At 35.6% G+C, this 24398-nt stretch overlaps 1 protein-coding gene across 2 annotated transcripts in view; it reads left to right on the forward strand.

Annotated features, from left to right (window-relative positions):
- The window catches only part of TBC1D22A (TBC1 domain family member 22A), a 169509-nt gene extending 146933 nt beyond the window's left edge, over positions 1-22576 (forward strand). For both annotated transcript variants that reach the window (XM_062638355.1, XM_062638357.1), the window contains exon 13: positions 21428-22576. In XM_062638355.1, coding sequence (XP_062494339.1) covers positions 21428-21556 — 129 coding nt within the window. In that variant the 3' untranslated portion in view covers positions 21557-22576. The remainder of the gene's footprint in view (positions 1-21427) is intronic.
- Positions 22577-24398: the final 1822 nt, after the last annotated feature.

The raw sequence follows: 24398 nt of genomic DNA on the forward strand, positions 1-24398 counted from the left end.
TATTTGACAAATTCAGCTCACCACTATTTGTAAATGCTACTCTTGAAAGGTTAAACTGTACATGGGGAGAAAACCTCATATTTTGGGTCAGACCTCAGGGATCTGGAGACACACTGTTGTGACATAAATAGAGTAATACTTCTTTTCAAAGCATTTTGACTTGGGCACATTAAGAATCAATAAAATACAAGTTCAGTAAATAGGCTTCAAAATCAAAACTGTTTTGCAAATATGATTAGCAATTCAAGTATAATTTGTGGAGCATTATACCAAGAATCATAGAATCATAGAATGGTTAGGGTTGGAAAGGACCTTTAGATCATCTAGATCCAGCCCCCCTGCCATAGGCAGGGACACCTCACACTAAACCATGTCACCCAAGGCTTCGTCCAACCTGGTCTTGAACACTGCCAGGGACATAGCATTCACAGCCTCCCTGGACAACCCATCCCAGTGCCTCACCACCCTAACAGGAAAGAATTTCCTCCTTATATCCAGTCTAAATTTCCCCTCTTTAAGTTTTAACCCATTACCCCTTGTCCTATCACTACAGTCCCTAATGAAGAGTCCCTCCCCATCATCCCTATAGGCCCCCTCCAGATACTGGAAGGCTGCTATGAGGTCTCCATGCATCCTTCTCTTCTCCAGGCTCAACAGCCCCAACTTTCTCATCCTGTCTTCATACGGGAGGTGCTCCAGTCCCCTGATCATCCTCGTGGCCCTCCTCTGGACTTGTTCCAACAGTTCCATGTCCTTTTTATGTTGAGGACACCAGAACTGCACACAATACTCCAGGTGAGGTCTCATAAGAGCAGAGCAGAGGGGCAGGATCACCTTCTTCGACCTGCTGGTCACACTGCTTTTGATACAGCCCAGGATACGGTTGGCTTTCTGGGCTGCGAGTGCACACTGAAGCCAGCTCATGTTCATTTTCTCATTGACCAGCACCCCCAAGCTCTTCTCCCCAGGGCTGCTCTGAATCTCTTCTCTGCCCAACCTGTAGCTGTGCCTGGGATTGCTCCCACCCAGGTGTAGGACCTTGCACTTGTCATGGTTAAACTTCATAAGGTTGGCATCAGCCCACCTCACAAGGGTGTCAAGGTCCCTCTGGACGGCATTCCTTCCCTCCAGTGTATCAACCGAACCACACAGCTTGGTGTCATCGGCAAACTTGCTGAGGGTGCAAGAGGTGAAGGTTTTACTTCCTATTTTATAATTGAGACTAACACGTAATTGTTAATACTGCATAATAAGATCCTGGCAGAAAATGAGATGAAAGAGCTGAGCTGAGTTTTTTACATCTGTGTTCTGGTATTTGTTTTTGAAAAAGTGCTGTTTCATTCTGGATATGCTTTTCTTAGATGATCTTAAGTGAGTACCAAAATCAGATAAGACTTTCTACCAATAGAAAATGAAATTACAACCAGGAATTTTAGGACTGGCAAAACTTCAAAGGTATCAAATTTCCATGTTAAAAAAAGGCAAATTTTCATGTTAAAAAAAAAAAAAACAAAAAAAAAAACCCACACCAACAAACCCCAGCTAAAATCATCCAAAGCAGAAAAGGTTGTCTATGCTGTCTGTTTGGTAAAAAAAAAACACAAAATCCTGTACTTTTCAATAAGTTAATCTATAAATCTTCCAATGACGTTGTCCATTGAAACAGCACATAATGTGTAACTTTACATGACCTTTGAATTATTGCGTTTTAAAAGAGCAGTGCACTTCTTGGTACTGGAAGGGGTTTTTGATTCTTGCAAATTCCATTGGATGTTCTTATCAGTCCAGATTTCATTTTTCCTACAGTTGTGCTATATCTTGAATGGTTTCATCATAATTATTTCTTTTTCTCAGTGGAAACATTGATTTTGTCTTAATTGCAGAATTATCATATTTTCTCTTCAGTAAAGTTGCCTGTCGTAATAATTTGAGCCTTAGGATAAAAATATCTACGTAATAGAGGACATTTGCTGTAGAAAAGCAATGCCAGACTATCAGTGTGTCAACAAATTATACTGAAACTAATTCAGCTATAAGTGATGTGATGAATACCAATGGAATTGAGGAAGTTGACCAAGAGAAAATTACTAATGATGGAAACATGAAATGAGAAAGTGCTTGAACATTTAGCTTGTAATGCCCATTTCTACAGGCTTACGGGGAGAGAATCAGAAATAGAATAAATGTAAATTTAACTTAAGGAATAATTACATGATTAAAAATATGCTAAGTGATTCAATGGATATCATAAAACTGAAGAGGTTGGAAAATATCCCAGTTTATTTCAGAGCAACTGAAGTCCAGATATTCAGCAAAGAAATCCAGTATCCAAATTATACCTTCTAATGAAATGACTGAATTTATTTGAAGATTTGATCAAAATTAGAAAATGAAATAAAGTTTTTGATCTTCAGATGATCAATGCGCAGTATTGTTTAGTGGTCAGAGTAAAGACCAATTAAAAAGTGAGATCTGATCTCCGATTTTAATTCGTAGTATTTTTATAGGCAAATCTCTTAAGTTTCAGTTCTGTTTTGAAAGGTGACCATGTATTCATGACAACTTTTATTCAGATATAGCCAATCCTTATTTTCACAGAAGATGTCTCTGACTCAGAATATCTAAGAACTCAGTTGTATTCTGTGCTTTCTCGTTACTGACATCACTTACTCCACTGAAAACCTATGGAAGAGCATAAGGGTTTCCAAGGATAGCTATAGGACCTTACACTGAAGACAGTGTTTCTTCCATCTCTTGACTAGCTTTTATCTGTGAAACCTAAAGTGCAAGAAAAATTCTAAACCCTCAGTCCATAGTGGTTTGACTTGCTTTTGTTAGGTATGTTTTAATGTACAGTTGGTTACTAAAATTCACTCGTGCTGTGAATGTCAGAGAACTTCCTGCTAGATAACTGCCCAGTCCTTTAAAAAAAATGATAAAGTTTAGTGAAAAAATAAGATTTACATTACGTGCATGAATTTCACACAGATACCTACCTAAAGGATGCATGTTTCAGTCTGTTTTGAAGAAAAGCAGTGGCAGTATAATAAAGCATTCCACATTACTGCTATATTCACTTGTTTATTTCAGCAATATTGCTGGAATTTATTCTAATTTTTGTAGTAATTTTTCATAGTGTGTGGTAAGAGCATTTTTACCACAGATGCAAGGAGGGGAGGGGAGAAGGGACAGTCTGATTGTCAAAATCATTGAAAGAGCAGCTGCTACTTAGTAACTAAAAGTAGCTGTAGCTGCATGTCTGAACGCAGATGTGACAAGTTTGCAGCTGTTGCTCCCATGAGCTTTAATGTATTTTATTTCTTGGCACATTCACTCTGAATTAAAAGCATAATCATACCCAAGTTAAGGATTTTGATGTTTTGCTGTAAGTCAAAATGGGTACTGTACTAAGATGTACCGGTTTTAAAGTGGTTTCTACTTTTACCTTTCTTTAGTCTTTCAAGTTATATGTTGTAGCATTTATGTCTTTCGTCTATGACTATTTTCTTTAGAAATGTTTCCATCCACCCATTTGACATCAGATCAGGTATTAAAATCCAGAGGCTTCCAAGTTTTGGCTTTTCAGATAAAATCTTGTCAGTAATCCAGAGGGTGAAATTATAGAAGGGGATGATTAATTCTCTTTTCCTGCTCTTCAGGTTTTAGGAATCTTTTCAAATAATTTGATTATAGTTTATAAATAGAGTTGCTGGTGAAAAACTGTAATAAGCACAGGAGAATTTAATGCACAGAATTCCTGAAGATGGAAAGAACACACAGAGCAAAATACAGATTTTTTTTGTATAAAAAAAAAACATAAAAACTCTTGTTACAGTCACAACTTTAACTGCTGTCCTCATGTCATTAACAGCTAAATCTGTTATCTGGCAAAACATGCCTGTGTGTTTGTGTAATCATTGAAACACAAAGTTGTGTTTCAGTGATTATACAAGTAATCTGAAACTTGTAATGTTTCTTTATCACTAGAGTTAATTTCACCTGATGTACAGAGTTTATAAATTTTAAGGCAGGCAAACAAGTGTTGTTTCTTCTTGACATGTAGTTCATCACCTGCTCTGGCTCTGACCATAATGAAGTCTCCCATCATAAAGCAGTGTGAGAACAGCATAAATATAATGTAATAACAGCATGATTTAACAGCATGAATCAGCAGTGGACTATTGTGGCTTTCCAAATCTGTACTGCAGCTTCGCTATTTCAACAGATTGTTAGAAAGTAAATGAGGTAACATTAGTGTTGGAGTGGTTCCAGCTGTCATAAGTAGACTGACGTCATGCTTTGCTGGGGTGCAAGGATGCTATTTCAGCCTTCAGTCCTATTTCAGTCTTGCTGAACATGCTATCGTTTCCCTTGTGGCAGCATGACCACTCACCAATAAGTGGTACAGAGTAGGTCATGAATGTGAAACTGTAATGAAAAAATGTGTTATTTTATTGCATTTATTTATGTTTTCTTTACTTTTCAGAAAAGAATCTGCTCCAGTTAAAATAATTTTGGATATTTTTAGCTCTTTGGATGGTCTTAGGTATTTATTTTTGCTTCCATGAAGATTTTGAATACTGAGTTACTTTTTGTTAATGGATCTACCACTTAAAGCTTATCAGAACTCTTCTCAGTGGTGGGTTTATTATCTTCGTGTGTAGACATCATTGTACCCTTGAGAGTGCTCTTCAAAGGCTTTTCCTAATTTTCAGGAAGACTGCAAATAGGGAAGCTCCAAGGTATCAGAGGATAGTACTGTAAAGACACTGTAGTTTTCTTGTGACCATGGTGTGTCCAGCTAACAATAATAAGAAGAATTATTAATATTTTATGCAGAAATGGCTTTGTCTTTATTTTCCTTTATGGATTTTAATGGCAAGATTATAACATATAAGTTCCTCCTGTATCTGTGACAATTTTTTGTTTATCTATCTCAGACGACTCTGTGAGAAGAAAGTAATATTGTTATGTTGTTAAAGATAATAAAGGTATCATTTTAATTATAAGTATTAAATTCTGTCAGCTTTACTAAGTCATTACTTTTCTTATAATTATTGTTTATCTAGTTACAGATCCAATTTTCTTACTATCAATTAAGAAGAACATACGAATAATTTTTTCCCCCAGTGTTATTCCTGACAGCTTCATTTCTATCTTTATTCCTGAAAAGTGAACCTGCATTAGGTAACAGACAAGACAATGAAACTTGATTTCATTCTTTGGTGATATATATTTGGTTGATAGATGCAATTTTTCAAAAGCAAATAGACAAAGAATATATTACAGGGATTGTACTAACACATATAACATCCTAAAAGGATGTTTTTAGTTAATCGTGTTCAAGAGGCAATTTGTTCAATGAACTTCTGTGAGAGTCAGTAATTGGCATGACGCTAGTCAGCATTTCCACTAATAAAATAGCAGATAATAATAATCTGTGGGTGATACAGATTTACCATTCTGACAAAGTGAGGAGAGCACAGCAGTTACATAAACCAATCTTGAATCACTCGTTCAGTTGACCTCTTCAGGCAAGCTGTGTGTTGATACAGCCAAATGAAAAATTTTTGCAAATACAGGATAAGTAGAATAGGTCGTGTCTCCGGAGTGAGAGACTGTAGCCTGGGATGCATGGCTTCTGAAATGATCCTAGGGGGAATTGCTAACAGCTCTCTCAGTGTGAGCTAACAGAATGATGCTGTGGCACTTGGGAGTAATTACATCCTGAAACCAGAGAACATAACAGCTAGTTTTGCCTTTCGGTGGGGGGGAGGTTTTGGTAGTACTGCAATCAGTTCTGATATCTGCAGTCAAAGACATAGTGAGGGCTTAGAATGGATGGCTGAAGTGTTCAAAATGTTTAATTTGTCAAAAAGAAAACCAATAGGTTGATTGCTTAACATATGAGAGTACAGTTTTGAAATGGCAGTTGTCATTGCTAAAGCATATATGTTTTTTGCCTTCACACAATTACCTCTTAACCATTTTAATATCTAGAATTTTTAGTTATACTTACTAAGAAGCACACAGTGTTAGAACCACATTGCAGATATAAAATAGAAGTCTAAAACTGTGGATCTCCGTAAAGCCTAGTTGCGGAGAAAAAGCACTATTTTGTTTAAAAAGGCTTCATTAGTTGTTGAGTGATCAATGCTTTTTTTCATTATTATTTTTTAGTTTATTGTCACCGTGTCCAGTAAAATAATGAAATTCTAGAAACATATTAATTCTATTCTGCCAGTAAGTTCTGTCCTTCCTTATCTTGAAAGTCTGAAGTAACAGGAAATATATCTGTGTTTTCTGTTCAGAGCTTTACAGCTCTAAGGATGCTGAGACCACTCCATAACAGGTTCAGCAATGCATTTTGCGGGCTGTGAGGAACACCTTGCAAAGTTGGGGTCCCCTCTAATCTGCATGCTTTGTCAAGAGTTGTATTTGGTCTGACTCCTGCTAAAGAAAGGGAAGGATGTGATGCAGGGTGTGTGTAATCTGGAGAGATTTCTTGTAAGCCTTGCTTTATGGCTTGTATTTTACAGAGATGCTGTTACTATCCAAGTTCTAAATCAAATCTTCCAAACAATGAAAATCTGATTTTATTGTCCCGTAAGCTTGGAGAGAAGCACTTTCTGATGGCTATAAGGTATTTTTCTCTCATCAACTAAGGTTTGTATTTGTTTTCAGTAAATACCACAAAAAGGAACTCTGCGTTTTCTCCATTTCAATATAAAAAGGATTTTCTTGAACAAAGCAAAAACTCTTGTTCTTCCTGAGTAATTTAAGTCACCTGCTAAACTAAATGCACTGGCAGAGCTTCCATTCAGTTAGTAGTTCACAGCTGTCACTGGAGATATCTCTCTACAAAGAAAACTGTTTTCTTTCCGTGTTTATTTCTTCAGCAGAAACTGCTGCATAACAATGTCAATTATTGGCCTTATCAGTGTGTAACCCTGGAGAAGACTAAAATCACAGGCACCTGTACACTTGACTACCAAACTCAATCAAAACTACTGATAAGAGAACAAAGAGAAATTAAAAGCTTTTTGAGTATGAGCTGAATAATAGGATGAAGTGACATATGCTTTTCTTTGAGACAAGCAAATGGAGGAGGATTAATTTTCTTTCTTCCAATTCTGTTCTCTTCTGTGGTTCCCTAAATGCTGGTGTGTGTAGATTTTGCTGTCTTACAACAAAATTGTCTCATTGCAACTACAATACAGTAAAAATAACAAGAATTAAAATCTGTATTGTTTTGTCATCTACTTGTAAACAAATTGGATTTAAAATTCTTTCAGAAATGCCATTTTAGCAGATTTACTACTGCCATCGTACTCCTAGTTAGCTCTTTCAGCTGCCATCAAGAGCAAGATCTTTACACATGACAATTCATTTGCTCTCTGTAGTGTTTTTTACATTAGACATCCCTTTGCAAATATAGTAAGAGCTCCCATTTATCCTGTTCTAATTCATTTTCTGCACAATAGCATTTGCTTGCTGTTAGCTGAGTGAATAGCAATATTTGCATCCACTCCTCAGGAAATGATTCACTAAAGTTTTGTGTTAATATTTTTTTCATCACAGTTCTTGGACATGTGCTTAGTTTCAGGTACTGATCTGCATACAACAACAGGTTAAACAGGGACAGCTGAAATCCTTAATAGCTGTTGTTCTCTACCACATCCTCTCTTAAAGATTGCTGCCGCCGAGAAAAGATGACAGAGCATAGCAGGGGCCTCTGAATTGCCAGCTCTCAGGCAAGCCTATTAAAGAGAACAGAAATTGCCACCAGGAATATACCTCTGAAAGTTATATTTCATGTAGCTGACGTCTTTATTCTCTTCTGTGAGAAAAGGCTACATCTTGCAAGCTGTGCTATAGTTTCCTCTCTTGGAGATTATTGTGATAAATACAGGAATTTCTGCCTGCTAAGGAACAGATGAGAGATGTAGTCACTGTGGGTAAATCAGCCCATCAAACACTTAGATTATATCATATAATGCACCACTGAAGTATTTTTCCATTGGAACTGTTATTACAGTTTTGGCCAAACCCTTAAACACATTTTGGTCATATTCATTTATTTAAACAAAATGGCATTTTATTCGCAAGGTATGGTCTTCTAGAAGAAAGAATTTTGTCAAAAGTCTCAGATCTCCAAAGAAAATAAATTCAGGAATAATGTTTTCCTTAGAACATACTCAGTTTATGTGTGGTTTTGAGTCTTTAAGATGAGCACTTCAGACAGAGTTTTCAAAGCTTTTTTCTGTATCTCTGAAGGCACAAGGCCACAAATCTTTTCCTAATATAAAGTTTACAAAACCACACGGGTGTGAGAACCTTATGCCTGGGAGAAACACTGCAAACTATTATTAATACTTAGTTTATGTAATACTAGCATCTGTCACATGCTAGAATAGCAGTTATGAAAACAGTATTTCTCCATATTGATTTTCCATGCTTTTAGTGAGATTTGTCCTTACATGGTGGAAAATTAAGGATTTTGCCATGCTTGATCTGGAGCTGCTTTGCAGCTGTCAGAGTGCTCCTCTGCCAACTGCTCTGTTAGTACTGCTACTGTGACAGTGGCCACTGCTTTCAACGTGCAGATTTTTGTGAAGTTTTAGAGTATAAACTTGTTTATTTCCTTACATGTATGAACTAGGATTACCAAGAGAAGGTACTCATGGCCTAAGCGCTTTCAGGACTTGAATCTTGGAAATCTTAAAAATCAGGAGTCAGAAAGGATTAACCTAGCCCATTATCACCCACTGTACTGAAAGACATTCAGTTCTTCTCTCATGTTTGTGTCTGGAAGCTGTTCTTTGCTAGATAAGCAAAGAATAAATCCTGAATTTGGCTGCTGGTTTGCAAGCTCATGTTTTCTGTGAAAGTTGAAGCATTCATCATCTTATATAAAAATTTGATCTCAAATTCTGGCTGGCCAAAGCTGAAGTTGTAGATTTCTGTTTTTATTAGTATAGTGATAAGAAAGAAAGGCGATTAAATATTATATAAATAAAATTTGTTAGTATTTTAATTGTCTTAGAATACTGGGGCCTTAGGCATTTGTATGTACCTTAAGACTTCCAAATGCTCCATTTAGAATTGTCATTTTTCCATCGTCTCTGTATATTCTTTGTCTATTTGCTTTTGAAAAATTGCATCTCTCTGGGACTTGCATGAGAATTCTGTTTGGGTTTTATGTAATCTCTTCAGAATTATGTTTATCAACAACAGTAGACTGGGGAATTAAGAACTGGCCATGGCAAAGAGTATTAAAAGAATGTTGCATATTTAACTTCGTAAAACAAAGCTTGAAAGGGAGTATGTTTATCTTCTAGAATGCAATTGGATCACTTTGTAATGTGGGTAAAGATGTAATTCGTAACATAATTTTAGTGAAAGATCAAAAGGATATAAATTGTTCCATTTTGATTTATAAACCATTAGATAAAGTGAAGCATCTCCAATGTAAAAATATCAGGACGTAAAGAGTGGTATGTATTTTCTGACAAAGCTTTATGTTACTGTGTGGTACAGTAAGATTCATCCTGGTTTGGATTTCTTGTTGTCCACAGACAGATTGAATGATGTGTTAAGCACAGATGTTTATCGTGTTTCCAACATAGTACTTATACTGGTTTAGGATATTTTAATTATTTAGTTTATAGTATACAATTGAATTATACTGTGTTAATTTGAGTTAATGCTTCAGTCTGATTGTCTATGGAAGCACTTTTGGAGCTTAGAATCATAGAATACTTAGGTTTGGAAGGGACCTTAAGATCATCAAGTTCCAACCCCCCTGCCATGGGCAAGGACACCTCACACTAAACCATCTCACCCAAGGCTCTGTCCAACCTGGCCGTGAACACTGCCAGGGATGGAGCATTCACAACCTCCCTGGGCAACCCATCCCAGTGCCTCACCACCCTAACAGGAAAGAATTTCCTCCTTATATCCAATCTAAACTTCCCCTGTTTAAGTTTTAACCCATTACCCCTTGTGCTATCACTACAGTCCCTAAAGAAGAGTCCCTCCCTGGCATCCCTATAGGCCCCCTTCAGATACTGGAAGGCTGCTATGAGGTCTCCACGCATCCTTCTCTTCTCCAGGCTCAACAGCCCCAACTTTCTCATCCTGTCTTCATATGGGAGGTGCTCCAGTCCCCTGATCATCCTCATGGCCCTCCTCTGCACTTGTTCCAACAGTTCCATGTCCTTTTTATGCTGAGTACACCAGAACTGTACACAATCCTCCAAGTGAGGTCTCATGAGAGAGAACTTCAGCTGAAGCATCGTTTGTTCTAAGATGTACAAAGGAAATGCAATTTCATATATTTTTCTCTTTAAGGCATCAAGGAATGACTGAAAATTTGAGGTGATATTATTGGTTTTCTACATTGAGAGAATCCATGCAGCTTGAATGGTTCCGTCTTGTGATTTTGCCTGCATGCTTTGCTCACCAAGGAAACTTAAATGTTTTCTTAGTGTGAACAGTGATGTTCTCCTCAGAGTTAAAGGGACTTTTGGCTTAGTTGTTATTGATTTTTGTAAGATTTCTCAGGCTAACTTAGAAATTTTCAGTTATCAGATTCCATGCCAATGTAGAGATGGGACTTTTTACAGGTTCTTTATCCATCCTTTAATATCTTCATGAAGGTGGTTTGGTTCTTCCCTTCCACCACCAAGTCCTTGGTTCTCTGTATTGATGTCCTGAAGTTTGTTAGAGGTGAACAAATGCTTTGTGGATTTTGACATTGCAAGTGGGGAACATTTATTTAAAATTTAGAGGAAAACACCTATTTATGGCTTCATGTGGTGTGGGTGATTGAACAATGGAATGGGAATGGCCTCTTTCAGTCCTATATCCCTAAGATACTGACAATATTCCATTTGAATTATCCTTAGGATATTTTTCCTTTTTTTAGTTATGAAAATACACTGAATAGCTGCTACATTGTGACATATTTTTTGCATGTTAGAATTATATATCTCAGGTAGTTCTACTTAAGATCTGAATACAGGCAATTTTATGTCAGTGATCCTTAATATGTTTTCTCTAAAACAAGATGAGATTTTACTCAGAACGATTTACAATGTGAAGTACCTTTTTGTCAAAGCATACTAATTGCTTTAAGTGGAAAATACAGAAGTCTTGATGCACTCTTGTCCCTGTGGTTCATTATGTTCAATTGATATTTTATGATTTTCTTCCTTCTTTTTTTTTTTTGATGAGCTTTTAGCTATTCATACTATGGTCTTAAAATTTAAGTCGCTGAGAGGGGTGAATATGTATGAATTTGGAGCTGTATAAAACTCTTCCGCTTAAAATGCCTTGCCAAATTATGGTCAGGAAAACCAAACCAAGTGGGTAGCATATGGACTTTATGGAGAAGCAGAACTGTAAATTTTCTATTGGAATCTGCTGTACAAATATTTTGATCTTGCTTGACTACAGAAAAAAAGAATGTAGTAACTCACTCATTGGCAATTCATTTCAGAAATGAAATTCAGCCATAATTGCTGCAGTCTTAATTTGTTCAGCAGGTTCTGTGTTTGTTTATTGTTTTTTTTTTAATAGGATGACTTCTGATCTTCATGACTTTGTATACTCTGGAAATTTGCATCCATTCTTTATTTGCTTCTTTTGCACAGAGCTAGTGACAAACGATTTATCTGGGCTTCTCCTTAAATGTATTTGCTATGATTATATTTTGATGCATAAGAAGTACACATATCTCCAAATACCAGCCATGTAGCAATATTTCATCAAACAATATGACAAAAAGCATAGAGTGGTTCAGAAGCATTCTGCTCTGTGCTGTAGCAATTGAAGCACAGATGCTTCCTGGACCTTTCCCGGGTAGTCAATTTTCATATGAGATTTTTAAAATGGAAGTTCTGTTTTTACTAGTTTAAATGTAAGAAAGAATTCAAGAATTTTTTTGTTTGTCTGATTTAAGCATTAATTTACACCAGTGTTGGAGTAAGTTTACTTCTTCTTTCTTGAGCACTGAATATTCTGTGTAAGTATCTTCGGTTTCACATGCATGTAATTTTGAAGCATTTTGAGACAGTTCAGAATAAAAGGTATTACAAAAATCAGATGGCTTTTTATGGAGTTGAACATCTTTTGTGTCCTGTGGGAATGTTTGCTTTGTTTTTATGTCTGTGTGCTTAACCTTGTCATATAAACCTGTAGATAATAACATGTATTTAGTAAGTTTGTTAACAAGAATATCTAACATGCAAATTTATTTCCCATTTTAAGCTTTAGGGATATGTATTGCTTGTGGTTTTGGTTTTTGGTTTTGTTTGAGAACAAGGGTATAGGGCTACCTGCGATAACAGCTAAAATGTGTTCCCTTAGTTCCTTTTTACTAAATTAATTCATATATTTTCATATCTGTGTAAATGAAGATGTAAATCTTTTCTTCAGCTAAGTAAGCACAGCTTCTCTGACATAGTTCTTTAGAACCACATATTTTATGATTAGCAATTAAGATTGCTAATGACTTGTGTAAGAGTTCCATACTGGATGAAACAGGACTTTAATTGCTGGTTTAGTGGTTTTAATATGCTGAGTCCAGCAATCCTTTTCAGTAGTCATGAAAAGAAAAACATGAAAGGGAAATGATAAGGCCATCAACTTTTCATAAGCTTTCATTTTCAGAATACTAAGGTGTGTTTCTATGGAGTTCTTATTAGGAATTCATGATAAGAATAGCATATTTCTGTATGTTTGCAGAAGATTAATGGGAGATTTTGCACTTGAAAGAAGAATAAAAATATATATTTGAATCAAATAATATATATTATATAAAAGAATAATATATATACTTGCTGAAAACCACTATACACTTGAGCTGCTGAATGGAAGCTGATAGCAGAATAAATTAACCTTTAACCTATTTAGATTTTTTTCTTCAAGTATCCATTTTTAAGATGCATCAAGTCTAGTTAGAACTCTGAATAACCTTTTTTTCTGCAGTTAGTTTAATACTGGTCAGAGTTCTGTATGGCATGGTCCAATGGTTAAGATGTCATGGTGTATAAAAGATAAAGATGATTGATTAAGAGGCAATTCTTTGGAAAGAATTGATAACCCTTTTAAGAAAGTCTAGATGCATAACTTAGGTAATGATCAAGAGAAAAGTAGAAGAAAAAAGAATTTGCAAAGTTGAATATTCACTATTTCAGCAAATATTGTGTTTGGGTTTTGAGGTTTTGTTTGTTTGTTTGTTTGTTTGTTTTTTTTCCTCTAAACTGTTACAGGATAGGGCGTGAACTTTCATATTCAAGGTGGGAATTCTTGAGTGAAACTGATTTATGACTTGCCAAGAACTTATCTCTCCTAAATCTTTCAGACTATGCCAGTGCAAGCTTAAATATCCCTGCCACTTAGCATGGATAAACCAGTGTTTCCCCCATCTTCTGCTTATCAAAGTTTAAGTTCACCCATAATCTTTGATATTACAAGAACAAGGAGGGCATTGCTGCATCCAGTATCCAAACCAGACTGTTGGATGCTATTTCAGCCATAGCTGACCACACTACATGTGCACTGTGGCATGTAGCTTTCCATGCTTAGGAAGCACTGCAGGTGGTCAGATGTACCACTGAAAGATCCAGATCCACCTATGCCTCTTAACCTGCATCTGCAGCAAATATTTCTTAAGCTGCAGTAGGTGACCTATTCCTGCTATCTCTTTAATATTAGATTTTGAAATCTTAGTTTTCTCAATTCCAGCTGTGCCCAATAGGAAGTAAATGTTTTCTCGGACTCAGAGACATAGGTAATTAATAAGATGCACAGCACTCCAGAAATACAGCTCATTATTTGCAACTCCGTGTAGCAGGTTAGGACAGCTGGAGAAATAAGATGTGGCAGCAGTGTAGGGAATATTGCTGTGTGCATTGAAAGAAGGAAAACAGTGCTCAGGAAGGAAAAGAGAACTTGTCTCAGAGCTAAAGCCCTATTGCTGCACTACTTATCAACAGCAAGAGGTAAAAAGAAGGGAAAAGTAGCTCTAAGGGAACAGAACAAGGTCAGCTGGGCTCTCAGCAAGTGCTGGACCTCTGCTTTAAAGTTACCAGCCAGTGTGTTTGTCACTACTTTGATAGCAGGCTGAAAGGGGTGGGATTTGGACTGAGCTTGGCCAAGTCCCCAAGCAAACGGGTATCCTTCATCCTAAGTATGTGGGAAGAGGATTTGAAGTTAGGATTGCACAGTACAGTACCAGCCTGGCCCCTGCAGCAATTACAGGGTTGCAGCGAGGCAATAGCTCTGTCTGCTTCGCTGTGCAATTCAGGGGAGGGACTGAGTCCATGGGCAGGATGCCCTCTTAGAACAAGCCATCCATGCCATCCTTTCACACTTGGAAGTCCCACATGCAAGTGGAAAAGAATGTTGTAAAGGAAAAAGGAATTAAATCATTCCTATACTAAGTATTTCCTTTGCTTGCATAGTGGTTACATCTGGTTGGAAAACAATGCTTGAATCATTGTCCAGTTCTGGCTCTCTCTGACACCACATTATATATTTTCCCATTAAATAAAAACGTTTGGTATTCTTTGTGTATATGTGTGGTTTATTTGCGGTTTATATTATCTAAAAAGATAAATGGTTATTTTCTCTGGCAATAATTGCTTTCCTCCTTAGCTTGTCTCAATGATTCTTCTAATTAAATTTTAGTAGTATTGCACTTCATTAGTTCTTTAAAAATAGGTACTATGTTCTAAAATATAAAGTCCAAATGACTCTCATAAAGAAGCTGTTTGATCAAATTGCCAGTATAAATTTTGTGGTATTTTATTTGTGTGCATAATGTGTAATAGGTAGAGCTCTGGTTCAAAATATTCGCAATTCTTTACTAAATAGTGCAAATTTATCTGTGAAGTTTATTTACCTTTAGCAGCCCTGAAATATAATATTAAAAAGTTCATGATCAGAAAATATGGTAAGATTGTAGGTTCTGCCTATCACAAAATAGAGCTGTGGTAGACCAGAAGTACTAAGACCATAATTACATTGCAGTTAGCAGCAGGAAGGATTAACAACTCTCATAGAAAAATACTGCATTTTAGGACTGCCTTTATTTGTTAAATTAATAGACCGGTTCTCTGTTTTGACATTAAAAACCAACTGTATTAATGTCCTCAGTATGTTCAAGTTTAATTTTAACCCTAGTTATTGCTATTTTTATATTAACTAGAAATAAACCCACTATTCTATTACTGGGGTTTATGTTCTGTTAAGTTTCTTTCGTTAAAAAAAAACACTGCAGTTGAACTTTGTCAATAATTCATACAGAGAAAAAAGTCTGAACTGGATAAATAAATGGAGTAAATAAATTGCTTTGATTATCACAGAAGAGACATTTACGCTCTATTCATTAGCATAGACTCTTTGTTTTATTAACTATCAGCATGTTATTTGTTGTATAATTGGTTTTGATGTTCCACAAACGGAGTCAGAGTCAGGGTGACAATAAATAGCACAACTATAGATAGCCATTACAAAATAACCATGACTATTGCCAAATGGTATGCTAAAAGCTGTATTGATTGAAAGGATTATAGTGGGCTTCATAATATAGGGGGATTTGCTAATGAACCAGATTTCAAAACATGATAAAATTTACTGTCTTTTGTTTCCTTTTTTTGTTTGTTTGGTTTTGGTTTTTAAGATTGTTTTAATGAGCTGAGATTTCATTGGGTTACAGTCTCAATGAGGAGAGCTTTGTAATAGTTATTAAAAATGTGTTTTAATTAAGTTTTATTAGTATTCAGTTTTGATTTTTGATCATTTTTTGATCATTTTGATCATTTTGATTTTGGAGGAAACTGCTTTGGAGAGCATCTTGTTTTTGAGATACCTGTCTGGTAGTGTGGCATTTTCTTTTAGATATATGTATTGGCTCTTGTAAGGTTTTTTTTTTTCCTCAAGAATATTTTTTTATCTGACAACAGCCATCGCTTAACAGCCAGTATTACTCCCAGATCTTACTGCTGTGGTGTTTAAAACATAGACTTCATACTTTTCGTACTTGTGCAGGTGCTTTTATACCATGCACTTACAACAGATTTATCAGTCTTATCTTGATTACATGGTGATTACATAGTTCTAGAATAAATGTGGATTTACCTAAGGAAAACGGCATTTTGAAAGTACTTGTACTTTAATAATTATATTCTATACAGCTGTTTTTAAGTGTTGAAACATACTTTATAAATTGTAGCATAGTTGAGCGTGCTATGTAAAGTGCTATAGTATATTTTAGTATATCTTAGAAAAACATGTAAGGTATTATGTAAATCCAAACTCTGTTAAAGTAGTGTTACTATTTTTATTTCTTTGTAACCTTCACTGTATGTAGTGGGAAACTGCTCTTAGGTCTTAGATAAAAAAAGTCCCACATCTCTTACACTTTCCTGGTACAACATCTGCTGCAAACCTCTAACCATGTTAGGGGACCTGTGCTAAAATCTCTTCACGTTTTTGTTGTACAGGGAGAGGGGGAAGCAAATCTAAGTAGTTCCTTGATCTTCCTCTGTTATGGATAGTATCTCTTTGCCCAGCTGTTGCTGCTGCATAGAGAGACTTGTGATTTCTCAGAGCAGATTTGGTCAGACAACCCTGAGCAATAGAAAGTCATCAGACTATTATTTCATTCCCTACAGTGTTCAGGGTTTTATGGCTTTGAAAGTACTCCTATATGTCTTTTTTAAGCAGAAGTAAAAGTAAACAGGGATTAATTTCTCCGGGGGGGGGGGCGGGGGAAGGAGTTGCTGCCGTCTGTTTGTCTTTTTGGTGAGGTTATTTTGCTTGGTTGGTTTTAATTTACCAGAGTTATTCCATAGACGATGAATTAGCTGCTGGTTGTACATACCTCAGATACCTATTACTGTTCCCCAGACAGGAGGAAATCTACCACTACTTGAATGGCAAGGGGGAAGGGAGATTGTAAATGCCTTTCCATAGTGTGCCATGTCAGGGCAAATGCCACACACTGACCAAACTGAAGTTGTGCTTGTGAGCTCAGTCAGGCAGCTAAGCCTAATTCAAGAGATTAATATGTCTATTCAGTGCAGTAGGAGGCCAGTGAAACCAGGGCATTCTGTTTGTCAAATGTAATTTTGAGTATATTTGTTGTAGATGCTGCCAAAATACAAACAAACATTGGACTGGGATTCTGGAAACCCCATCTGATGATGGTCTATTGGCTGCCCTGGTTCCTCAGCCAGGTGACATCACAATATCATTTGAATTAAGCAGAAAATAAAATTCTTGCAGGAATAGTTTACAAATAATGCTTTTCATACTCAGTTTTCTTGTTTCAAAATATTCCAGGCAGTTTCTCACCACTGAGCTTTTTATGGTAAATATGATTTCAAGTTAATGATTCATCGTATTTCAAAGTGTCTTATATTTTAATTATGAGTGTGGATAGGAAAATTAATTGAAGCAGTTAATGTGGATGCCTTATTTGCAGATGTATTCTAGTGGTTACTCCTTTACCTGTTGGAGAAAAAATAAGAATAGTAATTAAATTATTGAGCCACTTGTCACCTTTTCTTTTTCGTAAGTGCAAAATGCTAAATTAAGCAGTTTTAGATAAACTTTTCATGTGGTCTTAAAAATATTGAGTAGCATAGCATAGGTTTCTATATTTCTTCAAATCCAAAAACTGTTTTCTGGAGTTTCTTTTGAGTTTGGTTGTTGTTGTTCTGTTGTTTTCAAAGAATGCCCCATATTTGGGCACAATAAATGCAGCATGATTTTCTTTAGCACTTAAAGCAAAAAAAAAATTTCTTTAGTAGTTTTTTGCCAAGTTCTGCTTTATTTTTAACAAGATACAAATTTAATTTGTATCTGAGCCAATTTTGAAGCTCTGTAATAGATCACAGGAAGGGTAAGCCTTATATTTAGAAAATCAGTTAAGTAGTGTATCTTTGGCCAGTTACTTCATTTAGATTTATAAAGTATGCACTAGTCAGTGTCAGTCTTAGACTTTGAGGAGCAGCTAAGGAATGATTCTGTTCCTTAGTAACAGTGGCAAATATGCCCACTCAAACAGAAGTGGACTTAGATGGTCAATGGATTACTCTGCCATTTATTTATATATTTGATTCTGATGAAAATTATTAATAATTTTGCTGTTAATCATAGAAGTACTAAACTAGTTCTTCACCAATAATCCTATTTCAGATTTAAGATGCACCTTAAATTTCATGTACTGTGGATATTGGAGATTTAGTCTTTACATGTTCAATGAAGAGCATAAGTTTGAATGGTTTGAGTTTTCCAGCCTTAAGCCTGGAGCACCTGATTTCTCCTTCTGTTGTGCTGTATATCCTGGGAGAAAAATAATGTGTTTTGTGTCATTTTTTGTGGGTCATTTCCAGGCATACTTCTAAACCTGTACATTTATTTCAGAAAAAGTGGTTTGTTCGGTAAGGTAATGTAACTTCAGTATTCTGGAAAGTTAAATGTATCAAAATTAATAGTGACTGTTATTTTGCCTCCTTTTTTTTAACCATTGAGCAGTGAGATGTTTGTAAAAATGGCTGCTATGTAGGAGGTTTTAAGAAAAGAAACTCAATTTTTGCAATAATTTTCTAATATGCATATCCAGCATTATTACCTTACAGTCAAAACTGAATATATAAGCAGCATTCATTCATTTACAGGAATTATCGGTATTTAATAAATGTACCAACATTTTCTAGTTTGAAAAACATGTATGATTGCCACAAAACCATGATTGCCACAAAACAGAAAAAATCAGTGTAGTGGACCAAATGTGTGACCAATGTAGACTCCTTTCTAATCTCATGCTGGAACAGTTTAGCTTCATTCACTAGCTGTTGAGTAGCTTCTGTACAGGCAACTGCTGGTTGCAGATTCTAGTAGGTGATATCCTACAAAGTCCAAGTGCTGAGGTCTGCTAGAAGGTTCATGTCTGTCCAGTGCCTAGAGGATTGGTTTAGGCCAAATTTGTTTGAACAGTAGCCCAAAGGAAAACCAAAATACTGCTTGAGCACCATGAATCAGTTGTACCAGTTCACATCATAAGTCTGACCCAGCAAGTCTTGGCACTGCAAAGAGTAAAAGAGCCAATTTCACAAAACTCACTGAATTAACTGCTGTGTCTTAGAACTGATTGAAAATTACTTTTGTAAGAGGAAGAAAAAAACCCACCTTTTGTGGAGGTAGGCATTTATCATCCCTCCACACAACCTTCCTACTCTGCAGTGCTAATTTATTAATTACAGTTATCAGCATAACTGTCAAATAAATAGATGGAAATAACACCTGTATAACAGTTTATTAAAAATGTGTTCTCTCAAGTGTAATAGAAGCATTCTCATGCTCTGTTATATTATATTATTCATAATTAAATATATAGTACTGCACAACTCCTTTCTTGTCTCATATTGCAAGAACCAGAATAGCAAGACCATGAAACAGGTGAAGCCAAAATAATTAACATGCACAGACCAAGAAGAAAAAAAATAAAATTTCATTTTCATTTCTGCTCCCTGCTCTTTACTGTAACCACAGGATCTTTGCTAAAGGCTCCTACAGCCTTCTTCCATGAAAGCAGATGCAGAGGAGGGAGAATGGGGGACAAGGAAAATAAGACCCTCATGAAGGTGAAGAATTTCACTGTGTAGTTATACATGATATTGTCATAGTAAGGGTTGGAAAGGACCTTAAGATCATCAAGTTCTAACCTGGGCAGGGACACCTCGCACTACACCATGTCACCCAAGACTCCATCCAACCTGCCAGGGATGTTGCAGGATTCTGATTTATAGCAAGATAATGGTTGTGGGTTTAATTGCATTCCTGCTTACTTATTCCTGCTCTTTAGAATAAATCTTAATATATTCATGCAAAAAAATAAATATGCACATGCTCACAAATATATGCACATATACAAATGTGCACAAATTATCTGCATTTTGCAGCAAAAATAGAGCACCTATGAGAGGCAGGCAAGCTTAACAACTATGCTTACTCCTAAGATTGCCTTATAACACCCATCATAAAATTCCACATTGTTGTAATGGAACTCATAAAAAAAAATGCCTTTTGCTGCTTTGCCACAGCTGAAATTTTAAGGAATGTTTTTTTTTTTTCAGGAGATCTCAGACAGGAGATCTCCAGGGGATCTTTTTTTTTGGAAAGTTTAAAACGTGAACTTCATATTTGGCCTAGGGTGCCTTTTGCATCATGTTTGAGAGTTTGTGACCTTTAGGCTCACCATTTATTGAAGAAAAACAAAGTTTAACTTCCTGAGTTTGGTCAAATTGGGAATCTTATGAAACTGTCATGTGTATGAGCTCAGGAAATAGTTGGTGGTAGTAGATCTTCCAAAGAGTGCTTTCACAGATGACAAGTTTCAGCATACAGATGATGATTTGAAGCTTTGTCCTGCTGCGGGTCATGGTGGATTTTAGTGCTGTCATCAGAACTGACCTTTAAGATCATCTAGTTCCAACACCCCATGTATGCCTTACAAAACCAGGAACCCACATTTTAGGGCCTTCTGAAATGAAATTCAAATCACCACTTAAAATTACTTCTGTTGATTAATTTTATCTGTATTGCTATATAATTAATGTTGAAAGAAATTGAACTGTTGTTTGCTGTGCTATATAAAAGGCATACCTAGAAAGCAGCAAACCAGAAGTCAGATATTCTTCGTGTTTGCATGTGAAAAGTCTAATTAGGGAAGAGAATTTTAGCACTTCTCAATTTAGTCGGCAACTCTGCTTTATATGTTGTCTGCAGCTCTAACCCACCTCCTAAAGAGGTTCTAAAAATGTTCAAGGTATTGAAAATTAAAGATTTTTATAGCTCTTTAAAGAAGTATGGGTATTCCCCCCTTCTCCATACCTAGTACTGGCATACTGAAATGATATGGGCATCGGATGTTACAAACTGAAATTAGGTTGAACATCTTAAATGTGGAAGATACATGTGGAATTTTTAAAGAACTATACACAAAATGGTACATGAAAGCTTCTAGAGCTTGGTTGAAATTTTCAAGTGTGTAAGATGTATCCAGGTGCCCCATGATCGGGATACCAGTAGTGGTCTAAACATACAAGTGCAGGTACATGGAATTTGCACACTTGGGCAGTATTGCTTTCTTTCATGTGTAGTATTTATTTTTCTAACACTGGACGAAAATTACAGTTCAGTTACAATTAATAGGTGCTTTCTGAAGTGAAAGACCGAACAGCAAGTATTTCTATAAAAGTTACAGGAAAATCACTAAATGTAATGGGATCTCAGCTTTGTTTGGGATACTGAGGTGTGATTGCTTACAAATAATCATTGTATAAGTACCCCAGTCCTATACACTGGTGTGTGAAAAAAATGTATTTTTTTTTGTTTTCTTTCCACTTAGGAATTGCTGATATTTTTGCAAAATTTGCCCACAGTACACTGGGGAAATGAAGAAATCAGTGTACTCCTAGCAGAGGCCTACAGACTGAAGTTTGCATTTGCAGATGCCCCCAATCATTACAAGAAATGAATATAAAGAACCAAAAATCATGAAGACCAATGTGTTCTGCAGTATTATGGCATCTCTTCTGGTTGTGCTTTCAGCTCATTGCTCTTTCATTTGAATTAAGATGACCATTAAAATTGTGTTAAAATTTGCAGAATGAGAACAGAATACCAAAGAAATGGACAAAGCAGGATATTGAGCATAGAATGAACTTAAAAGTGAACTTTTTTGTTCAGCATGAAAAAAAGAGTTCAGAGTCTGTCACATAATTTTCTTCCTTTTTTCCCTTTCTTTAATTGAAGTCTGTCTAATTTATGTCGAACAATTTTTGTATATACCTAAGACTTAAAACTACTTACGGAATGATTTTGTCATTGCTTCAGCATCACCTGCCATGACTTTATCAGCCAGTTTTGGTCAGTAAAAGTTATTTCCTTTGAGTGGGAAAAAAAGAACTTTTCAGTGTTGTAAAGATCAAATGAGACATGAGACAGCAAGGCCTGGGTTTGGAGGCCTGGTTATAAGTCAGAAGACGCTGATATTCACACACCATCTGTTGTTTTCCCATGCAATTGGGTTAGAATAATAATGTAAGAGTAGAGAAGGTTGCACTGGAAATTGGTGGCATTTTTCTAAACATTACCCAGTCTTGCAGAGTGCTGTATAAGCTTTTTAGCCCTACAGAGGAGTTACTTAATGCTGAAGATATCTGTAATACTAAAGTAAATCCCTCTCTATATATTTGAGAGTGTATTGAAAATATCAAATGAAATAGAAGACGTGGTCTTGTTAAAGTAATTAAAGCTTTTCTTTTGAGGCCTTTCAGTTTTTCAGCTTGAAAGTTCACTTTTAAGAAACGTTAAGAAGAAGCATGGTTTACAAAGCAAGATACATTTTTATCTCAGTTGTTGCCTTATTCTCCATTTCTAGCATGTTAGAAAAGTAGTGTTTCTAAAGCTTATTTGTTAAATAATTGAATACCCTTTTTTCCTGATTATTCAGAGGAAGAGAGAAGATAGTTCCCAGTAACAACAGCAGTAACTGTACACTTGGAAGTCTTCTATGAATTTATAGCATAAAATTAGTGTTTCTTCACATTATCATGGGATACTGAATAATTTCTTAAAATCACATAATTTAAGTGTGCTATTTATTTTCAAGAAAACTTTTCAGATAAGATTTCTGATGTTGCTCTATTAGATGTAAATAACTGTTATTACTTTGTGCCTACCCTACACATACAGGTATTTAAGGGTGACAGCTGCAATAAGTAACATGGTGGAAGCTCAGAATTGTTATTCCTCATTTTGGTTCTCGAGTTGCACAGTGTTGCCTGAAAAATGTAGTGCAATTTTAAGTTTGGGAAATAAAAGATCTGTAAGAGGTTTTCTCTTATGACTGGTTTTTGGAAGATTATTTTCAAGTTCTTAAAAATATGTAGATACATATTTTGAAGAAAGCTTTCTAGATGTGTTATTTACATTAGTTTCTTTAGGGGCCTTAGTTCTTAGTTCTGGGCACTGACTTTATAAATAATAAGGTGTTTCAGGGTAAATAGACTAAAATACATTTTTACCAACACATGATGATGAGATGTGTATTTTCAAATTATATGAAAGCTTTGGTAGAAGAGAAAAAAAAAAGAATTAATTCAGAAGCAGGAATGTTTGGTCACTTGGATGCATTTCTGTTCCACTGGTGTCAGCTGGGGGTTTCAGTTGCATTGGATATAAGATCAGGCCTCCTGGATTGCCGCATTTGTGCCTAGACTGTGTAGTGGATCCATGTGTCTTTAATGTCTGTATATTATTTTCTGTAACTTCAGTTTATGGTCTAATGTATTGAAATTTATCTTTATGTTTACAAAGAATGTCATATTGTGCCTAACAGAGTATCTACCAATAACAGAATAAAAGAAACCTGAAATTCATGACCATTTGTTTTAAACTTAGTATCTACAATCATTTGTTAATAGAAATGTGTATTACTGTAACAAGAAAAGACACACAGCATTAAATGTACAATGTTGTAAGAGTTTTCTATAGTTAACTTTTTTTAATTAAGGCGTTATTTAGGTAGTTACATGTAACATGGAAAGTTGACCCAAAGTTGTCTGCTGTGTCAGATGCTCCTGCATAACATTTATGGGACTGGATATATAAAATGTTCTTTGTCGGGTCCACATAGTTGTCTGCCACTTCCTTCAAATTCAACAGGTACCTCTTACTTCCCTTGGAAGAAACTATTTACATTAGAGGTCACATTTACTACTATGTCTGTGTCAGAAGTTGAATATTGTACTTGAGCACATTGCTTTTTAAGGATAGGGGAAGTTTCCTAGTATACTAACCATGCTTATTTATGTAGATATAGAGTTTTCTGGAAAATAAAATATAGATCCATAAATAGCACTTATATATCTATACAGACGGGAATAGTACATAGAAGGCCAACATTTATGCAAAAATTCAAATTTTCAGTACTGTAGAATTTACATAAAATACATCATTTATTGGAAAACCAACCCAACCCAACCCACCTCACATTTAACAATTCTACATCTCAGGTAAAATGTCATTCCGAACAAAATATGACATAGAAAATGAAGTACCATTATTGTTATTACATCCCATGTACTTCTTTTTTTCAAAATGCATGATTCTGAATATTATAAAATTCCTTTGTAATATGTATTTTCTTATGAAGGAGGCATCTTGACACATTACTAGTCAAACGAGGCAGTCATTTCCTAGAACTCATGTGAAGTATTAAAACCGTAGTGTCTAAAATTTGTGTTTAAAAAAAATCTGTAATAAAAAGCTAAAACAAGAATGTACAATTTTAAAAAAATATGATTACAGCATTT

Source organism: Pezoporus occidentalis, unplaced genomic scaffold, assembly GCF_034315485.1.
Source record: "Pezoporus occidentalis ecotype Australia unplaced genomic scaffold, CSIRO_AGI_Poc_V1 ctg56, whole genome shotgun sequence".
In the NCBI taxonomy this organism is placed as follows: domain Eukaryota; kingdom Metazoa; phylum Chordata; class Aves; order Psittaciformes; family Psittacidae; genus Pezoporus; species Pezoporus occidentalis.